The sequence below is a fragment of the Sesamum indicum genome, linkage group LG1 (assembly GCF_000512975.1).
Source record: "Sesamum indicum cultivar Zhongzhi No. 13 linkage group LG1, S_indicum_v1.0, whole genome shotgun sequence".
Classification (NCBI taxonomy): Eukaryota; Viridiplantae; Streptophyta; class Magnoliopsida; order Lamiales; family Pedaliaceae; genus Sesamum; species Sesamum indicum.
This window is the reverse complement of record NC_026145.1, coordinates 12,704,772-12,717,568: the sequence shown is the minus strand read 5'-3', so window position 1 is coordinate 12,717,568 and position 12,797 is coordinate 12,704,772. Positions and strand designations below refer to the sequence as shown.

The following is a 12,797-nucleotide window of genomic DNA, read 5'->3' as shown; positions in this document are numbered from 1 at the left end:
ACGTGATTCATGCTCATAATTATTGAGGTAAAAAAGCTTAATATGTCGGATGAGGTGGAAATCGAGGCGGAATCACTACTATTTACTGGTCGGTGAATCCTTTATTGCCCTCACTCCCTTTGCTGCTTGCACTGACCCACTCACTTTACTAAACCTAACTTGTTATTGTGTATTGATACCAAATTTTAGTAAAAAGTAAGTTGTGATGAATTGAATCAAATTAATGTGATTGATAATTTTTTTAAATTGTACAATAATTATATAATAAATGGGTGAATAGCAATTTACCCCCTTGTGATATTGAAAATGAGCACATTACTCCCCTATGAAAAAAATATAGGTTTGGACATTGTTGTATTTTAAAAAATATAAAAAGATAAATCGCTATTTATTTTTCCATAAGGGGGTTAATTGCTCATTTGCAATATCACAAGGAGGTTGCTTGTATTTTTTTCTATAATACAGACACTTGTCATGTAATTAATTCAATTTAATCTGGTTTGATTAGAATTTTTCATGTATTGAGTTGTTAATGATGACTTGGAAGAAGAGAAACAAATGTGATTGTTGATGTAAATGGAAAGGTTCGGACACTTTGAATGTTTGAGAATGGGATTTTGATCTAAGTTGCGTTTCATGTATGAATTTTGTGTTGTTTTATCTCATTTTTTATTATGAATTTTTGGAATAATTATATATATTTACACTCAATAATCTATGATCTATTTATATAAATTATTATTATTTTTTTAAAAAATTATACATACATTCTTTAAAAATATTTACATTATTTATCTAAATTATTTATACTTTGTAAAAATTACACATACATCCCCAACAAACATCAACATTATTACACAAATTACTTTTACTTTCTGGCTATAATAATTAAACATATTGTTGATAAAATTTGTATTTTTTTTTCCTGAGAATCTCCTAGTTATTTTAGAGAAATTAAAAAGAGATTCTTTCAGGAAAAAAGAGTATAAATTGTTCGTTTTTTTTTAGACGAAAAGGCATGTGATTTGGTTTTGTACGCAATAGTATGAAAAATTCCCACTTACTAAAAAGAATTAGTAGATCTGCTCCGACCAAGTTTAAGCAACCTACATAAAGAAGCCTAGAAATAGAGGGTTATAATATATTTAACTATATTCCTTCACTAAAAAGCATGCATAAAATAAAAGAGAAAAAGAGTAATTTGTCCGAAAAATTCTTATTCAAATCAGAATTAGTCCAATCCAATCAATAAATATAAATATAATGCACTTAACATATAATTAATTATTTTTTCTGAACCATACAGTACACCACTTACATAAAAGATGTATTACATGTACTTATGGTAATTGATTCATATCTGATTAATCTGATTTGAATTAGAATTTGTGGGGTCTTACAAATTTGGTGAAGAAAAGGCATTTCCACTTTAGTCAAGTGCTGCATGACTTTCAATGGATTGCACACAAATGTTACTGTTTTGGCCTTCCATTTATATTAATTACTATTATTATTATTATTATCATGTGATGATGGATAATGGATTCCACTTAATGATTGTGGGTGAAAAAATTAAATAAACGTTCACTATCATATATTTTTATCATTTTAATCAAAGTCTAGGTTTATGCTTTTGTGCTCTAAGAATATTTTACTTTTAAACATCTATATATATCCTCACTAACCTCATTCTTAATTATAATTAGTCTTAATTAAAGACTACTCAACAGTATGGGTTGCATAATCAGATCTTTGCTACTCATCCTTGCCTTGGCTCTTGTGAATGCTCAAGCAAGAACTTTGACAGGTAACAAACCCTCCCTCCAACCTCTAATTATATATATATATATATACTTCGACGAAAATAAGGTTTTATCTTTCTTACCGTTTTTGTCTACATAAGAGAAAGATAGAAATAAGTGTGTGTATGTTTTTAGAAATTTTATATATTAAATTTTGTATTTTGTTTTAATGTAAGATGAATAAAGATAAGTTAAAATACTATGAACTCCGTGTTTAAAATAAACATTCAGAGTATTTTTGACTGTTTTTCAAATTGGAAAAAGATGAAAATTAACAAAAAAAGGTGTAGGTTTTTGCTTCCTCGTATTCATGCAAATAGATATTGTTCTTTCATGTAAAAATCACCCGAGTATTACATATATTGCAGAAGACTATGACAATCTCAAGGCCAAGTATGGACGATACTTAGCGCCACCACCTCCGCCGAAATCAGCACCACCAACCAAGCAGGAGCCACCGCTGCTCCTTCCAAGTTCGAACAATTACGGCCGCCTCACGCCATCTCCCCCACCTCCAAAGCCAGCCACTCCGGTAATTCAAATGATCAGTTCTTGGACCGTCACATCAAGCGAAGAGAACAACTTTTTGACCCCAAAAATTTATGGGAATCGGGGATTATCGCCACCTCCCGCCCCAAAAGTGGCGCCACCCAAGCATGAATTATCTGGCAAAGGATTGGTGGAGTCGGAGCAATCATCGCGGAATCTCTTTGTCTCCTCAACCTGAGCTTGAAGGGCTTTGCATCAACCTCTATGCGTGTATCATAGTATGTTTTATGATCTAGCTTGTTTTGGTCCAATAAAAGCTGTAGGTATGTAAATTTTGTCTTTATTCATCTTACCTTTGCCACTCATGTGACAATGATGTAAGGTGAACTGTAATAGAGTGAAAGTGTGCTCTCATCTGACAAAGCTCAAAGAATGATAAGCAAGAGTTTGTTGGAGTATTACTGTTCCATAGAAATGCTATCTCCTGGTAAAAATAAGGTGGATGAGTGAATATTCTTACAGTAGAGCTGATAATGATCGGTTATGAAAAACAAGATGAAATTGTTTGTCAATGATGATCTTGGCATGAAAAATTGTGTACATAGTGGGCTCAGAACTGTATTATGAGATGGCAACAGGAACTGCATTTTGCGAACAAGAAGTTTGATAAATCATTTGCAGATAATTCTCTTGGGGATCGTTCTTATAGATTGTGAACTTGTGTAGAAAATATGAAAATATAGTAAATACAAGACAAGATATAATGGTTCAGAGAATTCTACTACATCCACGATCAGTTTCTATTACAGTAATTTCTTGTGAATTTTAATAAAAGACCAACCATCAACTATTTTAGCTGAAAATCAAAGAAATCGAGTTATAGTATTTTTATGAACCCTTATCAGATCCTCAAGCTCTCGGAATGCACTTCCAGTTCCAGTTTCTATGGTGAAATTTATTCACCACATCGATTTAAAGAAACGTGTAGATGCATCATTGGTAAAGATAAACTGAACTACTTTGAAGAGCATTCCAATTTCATGGATAATAATTAATTGCATCAAGACAATCAGTGAAAAACTTCATGCATTAATTCGGTCATTCAACAAACTGAACAACGGTACAATGAGACATCAGAATGCCACTTTCCTTATAAAAAAGTTCTTCTGATACATCCGGCGGAAGTTCAGTGGTTTAGAAATTCAGATCTTAGCATACAGCAGACATAGCATATCATAGGCTGCCAGGAGCGCCGCCTGACTGTTAAGGTCCAGATATAATACCTGAGAGCTCCTCTTTAGGACCCAATGAGGAGTTCTCATCGTCCCACATGTTATCCTATAAACTACATCCACAGAGCATGGAAACTAAGAGTCATAAGTTTTACATAACTCATACAAGCACCATCGATAACCAAATCAGATTAAATCAATAGAGTCAAAAACAGATTTCAGTTTATAAACATTTTCGGTTAAGAGACAAATACTTACATATAAACTCATCAAGAAAACACATTATCTCCTGAAATCACTGGTCTCAACGTAAGAACCTATAATCGTATGTTTCCTTCTAGCTTCAGCCGCTCAACAGTTCTCTAGCAAAGGGTAAACCATATGAACCTATTGAAAAAAAGCATCACAAAATAAAGGGCAAATTGCAATTTTCGTCCAGTTTCTTAGGGGCGGTGGCGTTTCCAGTCCAGGTCTATTCCAAAATAGAATTGTAGAACAGTAATTAAAAAAAATTGGCAATTTTAGGACAAATTACCCTAAATCAGCCGGAATTGTGCACGTTTGGGGCACGTGAGCGTCTGAAAATTGGGGGAAGCATACGTGGCCGGTTAAATAGATTACGTGTAAAAAAAAAGGGGGGGCAACATGACGTGGCAAGCTAACGTGGAAAAAAGGCCACATCAGCTTGCCAACGTGGAAAGTTTTGGAGGGAAAACAGAGGGCACGTCTTGCTTCCCTCAAATCCCTCTTGTCCAAAATCTCGGATTCCCCTCACTGGTCAGTGCTGATATGAACCATATGAAGAGGTGTGGTTGATTACTAGTATCTATAAGCGCTAAGCATTTCTTCTACTAAACCTGAAACTTTGATGATTATTAGCTTGCCTATAGAGATGCCTTGTTTCCTCCACCTGATACTGCTAAACAATACTTACTTGAAAACGGAAAATCATAGCGCACTGCTTAATATCCAAAATAGGAGAACACATGCATCTCCTTTCAAAGATCAAATTTCTACGACAACAATTTAACAGGAATATCTGCACTTGGTCGAATTTAACTTCAGTCATCAAGCAATCCCTTTTCTCTACTTTGGATTAATTTGCTGTATATCATTCTTGTGAGATACACATAAACCCTTCCAAAGAACCAATATGTAAATTCAAGGAGAAACCTAGAACATTGCCTGCAAACCATACTTTGAGATGCATCAAACTGAATAAGAAAGAACGAGTTCACTTAGATGCAGCCAAGGGGTAAAGTAAATATACACATCAGCTTGTAAGCAAAATGAGATGCATATTTCAGAACCAACCCCGCATATCAGCAGCTAAGACAATGCAATCTTTGTACTTGGTGCCAACCACTTCAGATATGGATATCTACACAAAAACAAACCCAATTGCAAACTCCATGACACCCACACATACTCAGACAATCGAATAAACAAGCAAAAACAGACATTATATTATCTATACATTAAAAAAATCAAAAAATAAATCTCAAGTTATGCTCCGGTTGTATGCTTCCGTCTCTAGTCCAATTGTACCATTCAAAATCGCCTCAGCTAAAAATCCTAACAGATAAAAAATCGAGTCCACTCAAAGAAACAGAAAGCAGAAGGAGTTGTTTGAGAATCGGCTTCGAAGCCGAGCAAATTGTTCATTGCTGGAGTTGAATCGGCCAACCGTAATCATTTAACCCCCAAGAACGAACAATGAAAAGAAACTCGTGTCCAGTTGCATGAAATGAGAAGGTGGAGAAAGATAAAACTTACAGTCAGATTCCAAATGCATGCAGCATTGTTGAGAGATTTGAGAAAATCTACTTCATTGTATATTTGGCACTCTCCTCGCACACAAAATACATAAAGAAATCGAAGAATGAAGGAGAAGTGGTTCAGATTGGGGGTTAGTGTCCTCCTTCTCTGAGTCCGGCAGCCGGTGATGGTGGTGGCAGTGGGCGGCACGCCGTTTGATCTATCACTATATCCAACGGTGTCAGGACTATTGATCGATCACCACGTAGGATCAGACGCTGTCCTATGTGTGAAGTAACTTGATAGGTGGCTCGTTGTCATTGTCCAAAACTCATGTGACATGTCACATTATCCGACGAGGAGAGTAATGTGGCCGACAAGCCATTGCATCTATCCTAAAATTATTGCATATATATGTAGGTGGCATTTATTATTATTTTTTTATTGAAAAAGGACGGTAACCTCCTAATTTTTTTACATCTATATTAATTTTTAATTTTTAAAGAAAAGCCAATTCATACTCAAGAAAAAAATAAAATAATTAATTTATTTAATTTTTTAAAATTTATATTAATAAATAAATTAAAATTTTCTTTTTTATTAATGTAATATATTGATTTATGTATTTTATTTTTATTTATAATATATTTTAAAGTATAAAAAAATATTTATTATATGCACGTACAAATGATGTAGCACAATAACTAATTATGTATAATATGAATTTCCGATTTGGTTAACAAACTTATTATCTGTATTTTCTTTAGCAAAATTTTCATAAAAACTAAACAACTAGGCTATTTAAACTTGTCATGCAATAAATGCATTGTTATATATGTAGTTCAACAGCAAACGTTGTAAAATAAAAATATTCTATGCAACTTATTTGTAACGATAAGCTGATAAGAGCTTATTTTAAACCCTTGCAAAAATTCTCTTAAATGATTTCGAAATAAACTGTGTGGTGCTAATTGATCCCAATATGCATCAAAGTTTTATATGTATAATTTTTTACTTCATACTATTGAAAAAAGATTTAAAAATTTATATATATATATATATATTCATGTTACAAGGGTCGAATTTATTTTATAGAATGATATATATATATATATATTATATAATACATAGGATTATTTAATTAATTAATAGGTGAAACAACCTTCTTGTCTGGCTGTCTATTAAAGTACATAAAAAAATATTAATTAGTGCTTTTATCATAATATGAAGTGTCAATATAACTTCCATTAATATGTATACATACATATATGCATGCATCATTAAACAATATTGTCGCGTCCTTTTCAAATTGAATATATTTGTTTAGGAGAAGATGATCATCAATCATAAAAAAATTCCATTTCTAGTAGGGGTAATAAAAAAATTTAAAAAATTTTTTTATTTGAAAATTTCTGCAAGGCAGATGTATGAAAACCATAAGTGTGTGTACGTACGTAGGGAATATATATATATATATATATATATATCAATTGTTAATAATATTGGAGGACGCACATACTGGAATATTATTATTGAAAATTTAATAATGGTATTAAATATTTTGTAGAATTGATCTATATGATACATATCTTGTACATGCACTCATATCATAATCTTTTATGCATAAATTAAGAGCTTAAATATTTTTAGCACATACTTTATTATATGATCACGATAAAATTACTAAAATTTTCTAATTAATGGGTAAACTATAAACTGCGACTACTTTTTTTGAGATTTAGTGTAATTATAAATACTTTATTATTATTTAAAAAATTATAAACACTTTCTTATATGAAAAATAATTATATAGCACGTGACAGTAAAGTGGACATTACTATTTTACCCTTACTGAAATTTTTTAAAAAATAAAAAAAATATATTTGAAGAATGTAAAAAGAGAAAAATTGGGGTGGGTAAAATAAACAATAAATAGGGAATATTAGTTGAGAAAAATATTTTAAAAAATCATAAAGTATAGATAAAAATATAATTTATAAACTAAAATGGTATATTGGTCAATTCACCACAAATATTAGGTAAAAATCTAACGGAGTATAAAGTAATGATTTTGTTGTTAGACGAACGTTAAAATCAGAAAATATTTATAATTTTTTAACAAAATAAAAAAATAATTATAATTATACTAAATTTCACAAGATGCGCCTAACTTGAAATGTCAATATTATAAGTTCCATTAATACACGGATACATCACGTGTTGTTAGAAAACGAGACATGCCTTTCACATTAAATGCACTTGGTCCAGTGAGATATGACTGATCATAAAAGTATATATGATTCATGAAATATCAATAGGTCCGATTTTTAGTTGAGGTATCTTACTACAAGACAGTCAAAACTCAAAAAGATTTACTCAGAAGTTCTCTGTAAGATCAATGATCTCTAGGCCTAATCGTTAAGATTGTGGTCTCATCATTTAGTTTAAAATTATAGATTCGAGTTACATTGAATGTGTAGGTGTTAGTCTCATATTTATATAAATTTATTGTAATTTATTATATGATAATTTTTAATTATATTGATATATTGATTGAATTGAGGTATTGTTCATTTGTTTAATTTATCAAAATATAAATCTAATAATATAATTACTACTTCTATCTAAAAAAAAAAAAAAAGAAGTCCTCTCTAGACTAACATATGGAAACGATAAGTGCGATACAAAACTATAGAAAAAAGTTATAATTGCTCGTCCTGTAAATATAAGGGATTTGACATTTTTGGTCCAATTGATATTCATTTTGACGATAAAAAATAATAATTTAAAAAAATGACACATTCAGGACATTTGTCACCAAAAATCTCACATGCATGTCAGATGACAGCTGTAAACTGGGGACATTTTCCGATGAAGTTGGCAATGTTTGACAGCAAATATTCTTATTGTGGACCAAAATAAATTTCAAGTGGACTGAAAATGTTATCTCCCTATATTTATAGGATGAAAATTGTAATTAACTCCTGAACTGCACACTAAATATTATCATAAAAAACTTTACATTGATACCAATATTTTTGAATAATTGGTATGATAAATCGGTTGATAGAATATATAATTTGATTTTATACTGCAATGTATTCTATACATATTCTATTCGCATCAACGATCTATTATACATATATGCACTAAATGCACATACTTCTATCATAATATAATTTTATTATTATAAAAAAATACACAATAATAAATAATTAGATTGAGAAATATAAAAGTTCATAATTTAAAACAATAAATAAAAATAAAATCATCTGGATAAGGTAGATAGTTATTAAAAAAATAAAAAGAACAGATATAGGAGATGACATTTTATATTTAATTTATAAAAATTAGAACTTAGGAAAAAAACTGGTAAATTTTTTTTTATATTTTATTTGTCTTAATATATTTATTTTCTTAAATTATAATATTCAGAAATTAAATTCAAAAAACTTACTTTTTGCTTAAAATGCCTTTAACTTTTATTTTTAAAAGCACCACTTCCTACCCAATCTATTAAATATTAATTTTTATTGAATAAATATTTTTATATACTAAACTAATTTACTATTAAGTCATTGTTATCATTTAAATTATTATAATAGTATATTTTATTTAATCTTAGTACTATGTTGTTCTATAAATAGATTAGATATATATATAAAAAAAAATAAGTTAGATTAAAAGGGTAATTTTATCATTAAAAATTATTCTAAGTAGAGATATGCATCTATTTAACTTTTGTGTAAAAACTCAAGTACCAATAGGGGCGTTTATAAAAAGTCATGTATCAATTTAATATTTATGAAAAAATTCAGACATCAATTATATCACTTGCAAAAATTTATATATCAATTTAACAATAACACTAAAACTCGGGTGCTAAAATAATTTTTACTCTATATATATCTCTTCACTGATTTGAAAATGATAACTTCAACTCGAATATTTTAACATTAATTGTTTTTTCAACATTTTGCCATATACATATTTAATTTATGTATATATGCTACATGTGTTGATTCAAAATGACTTCATTTTCAAATGTAGTACATTTGTTTTAATGAAAGATGAATCATCGTACGAATTTCATACATTTGTTTTAATGAAAGATGAATCATGGTACGAATTTCATCATGAAATATCAATATATAGGCCCCTCTTTTAATTGATCAATATATCTCTTTTTAATTCACATGTGCGTAAATTTCGCACTACCGACACTCAGAGTTATTTCTTTATTCAATATGGTATTATCGACTCTAGTGGTGACCCCTAACTTCTATGTACGCAATTGTCTTTTTAAGGAGAACCTAACTTTAATCATTATTGTTATGAAGGGTCATCGTTCATTGTGAAATTCTATCATTCAGACCGTTGTTTGAGTGTTTTTCTAAATATTTTCCTTTATCAAGAAACTTAATTTATCTAACTTTCATATTCGTTGTAGATTTGATTTAGGTCTAATAGTTGGCCACATTATTGCTAGTATGTTGGGATATCTTTAGGCAAGTTTCATCAGCTTCTGAGCCGGTCTGAAATTTATCCTATTTTAGGACATGTTGACTTAAGTCAAAGCTCTTTATTCTAAATAATATAAACTCGGGTATATATATATATATATATATATGTATATATATATATTAGGAAATCCAATGATATTTAAGTTAGATGGAGTTTTAGATTAAGCTTCTCAACGTCAAAATGTACACCTGTCAAATTAATGGTATATGCCAACTGGCATTTAGAAAGGGTTAATGAAAATTTAAGTTTTGATTACAGTTATTAATATTCGTTAAGGTTTTACCAATGATCAAAATTTTTATCAGAATTTTGAACTATAGTAAATATTTTGACCTCACTTGTAAAAACAACGACTAATATCCATTGCACAGTCGTGAGTAATTATTATCCACCATAATTTCTTACTTTAAACCATATACAATGAAAAGCCATATTTCTTCTAACGAGCAAATAATGGAAACCACAAGCATAGAGTAGTATTTATGCTATATAAACTACTTTTGGTAAACAAAATATGAATTGACTCATATGCCCTTACTTATATTTCTTTTTGCCATAAATACCTATGTACGTGTAAATAAAATCTGATCAGCTATTTATGTTAATATTTTTCTATTTCATTTAATAAACAAATTAATATAATGGAAATTTTAAATCGTCCATATATATGAAGCATGCTTCAGTCACTAAATATTTTATTAATAATATTGGACTACTAAAACTTTATGGTATATATTAAAAAACTTTGAAGAATGAATATAATTATAAATTAGTCCCAAGTAATTCTACAAATGTGGATGGTTGAATTATGTAATATGTATGGAGGAAACAGTCATCATGTGTAGGTGAAAATTGTACAAACATATTTCATACATAAATGTTTACACGTAAAAGACAAGTTTGTCAACATTGGACTGTTCATCTTGTCTTTTGCTCAATTTCCGTCCATTGTATCACACTGTTCCTTCCATTTTGAATGAGAGGAAACCCCAAATTTGTACAAGTCCACGCCCATATTATAACTAATAAATAAATAAAACATATAACAAAAGAAAAATAAAATTATTGTCATGCATATGACTTAATATATATATATTTGTTGCATGTAGAAAATACCAATTAAATTTAGCGCATAGTTGACAAATTGTTGGAGGTGGAGATCATGGACCAAATTAAAGTATATATAGAAAGTTGAAATAAAAATACCATAATTAATTAATATTGTTTATGTTCCACCGTTTTGTTCCTTCTTCACCTACCCTCCATCTTCCACTATTTATTTAACAATTACACATTTATTAAAACACTTCACCTATATATATAACTCTACCTTAAATCTAGTTCGCACTCAAAAAATTATATTTTTATCAAATGATTAATTATTATAGTTAAAAGAAAAAAATTGTATTAAATACAAATCAATTACCACTTCACAAGGGTCATTTGCCATTGTTTCTATAAGTGTAGCCAAAACCATGACGAATGTTTTGGCTATGGCCAAAATTTTTTTGGCTAATATTAATTAATCATGGTAAAAATTTAATTAAGTTTTTATTTTGATTTTGTTTAATCATAGTTAATAATATTGCTTTACCACGATTTTTAAGTTATAGTCATTTATAGTGTACGAAAACTCAATTTTTTTATAATAAAACTTGAACTAATCACATAATAAGTATATTATATTTGCTACGTGATGGATTAATACAATATGAACAAGAGTTTTGGCGTCTATATATAAGTGAAGGGCTGACACCTTCACTGGCAACCTCAAACCCAACTCGTCCGGAGTTTGTCTACCATCGTCATGCTCAGGGTGTTCATACTTCTTACACTTTTCTCTGTTGCTACAATTCATGCCAGAAATTTGCCAGGTCAGCTCTCTCTCTCCCTCTCTCTCTCTCTATATATATATATGTTAGTGATAATTTGGTCTTAATTTGTGCAGACGATGAGTATATGAGAAAGACCAGTGCAGGCAGTACTGAGCTTAAACTGTTTACGGGCAGCCGTCCAACTTCAGTACGAGAAAACCTGTGCAAGTGGCTTATTGCTATAACGAATAGCATGTTGGTGAAAATTTGCGATCATCACAAGAACATGGGACCGGTTGGGAGACCGTCGAGGCCGCCGCCGCCGCCCCCGAGGCCGCCGCCGGGATCCCGTCCGGTTGCATATATTCAGATGCACTCACCAGGAACAGCCTCTGAAGTCATCGTAATTAATCAAATCCTGAATTAATCTGCTAGCTTAAAACTTGCTTCTAGCTAGCAGCTTAATTTAATCTCCTTTTCTACTAGCAGCTTTGTATTGGTATGTTAGGTTGCAATATTGTGTGCGAGTATTTTTATGTGGGGTAATTAAGGTATTTGTGTGTACGTACTGCTCCTAATGTTAATTTGTTCAAGTGATCCATATATATGTTATGTTTTCTTAACACATTAAATTAAGAATAAGTGTTGTGATAATATGTTATATTTGTTTCATGTCAATTGGAGAAGAGAAAATTTTTGTCCAAATTAAACTTGATCGAACTAAATTGATCATGTAATAAGTGTAATTAACTTTTATCAATGTGATTGATTGTTTCCCTTAAACTATACACTAATTAAATAATAAATATATTATAAGTAGTATTACATAGTTAGTTGAGATAAGCTGATTAAATTGAATGTGAATTAGAATTGTTGAAAGTGTAGTTGAATGATTATTAGTGAAGGGAAGAAGAGAATGTGTTGAACAGCTTGGAAAATATGTATATTGAAACTAGTGAGTTATGATCGTTAGTTCGTTAATTGTTTAATGCTAATGTGCGTGCCTAATAAATTAATCTTAAAAAGATTAGTTGTTTGTTTTTTTATTTAGAGGTTTCTTAATATTAGTTCAAAATATTGTATTAAAAGTTGAAAATATAAAGATCATGTTGGAGAAAGGAAAATTTTGAATGATTTTATTAAATTAAATTGTTTTCTAAACTTTTCATCTAATTATA

General features: G+C 29.9%; 2 protein-coding genes across 2 annotated transcripts; both read left to right on the top strand.

Moving 5' to 3' along the window:
- LOC105165303 (lysine-rich arabinogalactan protein 19-like) lies at positions 1,656 to 2,842 on the top strand. Its single transcript, XM_011084276.2, has 2 exons — positions 1,656 to 1,807; positions 2,171 to 2,842. The coding sequence occupies exons 1-2, from the start codon at positions 1,732 to 1,734 to the stop codon at positions 2,527 to 2,529; spliced, it is 435 nt and encodes a 144-aa protein (XP_011082578.1). The 5' UTR covers positions 1,656 to 1,731; the 3' UTR covers positions 2,530 to 2,842.
- On the top strand, positions 11,559 to 12,242 carry LOC105165294. Its single transcript, XM_011084265.2, has 2 exons — positions 11,559 to 11,679; positions 11,754 to 12,242. The coding sequence occupies exons 1-2, from the start codon at positions 11,613 to 11,615 to the stop codon at positions 12,044 to 12,046; spliced, it is 360 nt and encodes a 119-aa protein (XP_011082567.1). The 5' UTR covers positions 11,559 to 11,612; the 3' UTR covers positions 12,047 to 12,242.

Excerpts from the sequence above, each read along its gene's own strand:
- LOC105165303 (XM_011084276.2), top strand. The coding sequence starts at position 1,732 with ATGGGTTGCATAATCAGATCTTTGCTACTCATCCTTGCCTTGGCTCTT. Across the intron at positions 1,808-2,170 it reads TCAAGCAAGAACTTTGACAG|AAGACTATGACAATCTCAAG; the intron begins GTAACAAACCCT and ends CATATATTGCAG.
- LOC105165294 (XM_011084265.2), top strand. The coding sequence starts at position 11,613 with ATGCTCAGGGTGTTCATACTTCTTACACTTTTCTCTGTTGCTACAATT. Across the intron at positions 11,680-11,753 it reads TCATGCCAGAAATTTGCCAG|ACGATGAGTATATGAGAAAG; the intron begins GTCAGCTCTCTC and ends TAATTTGTGCAG.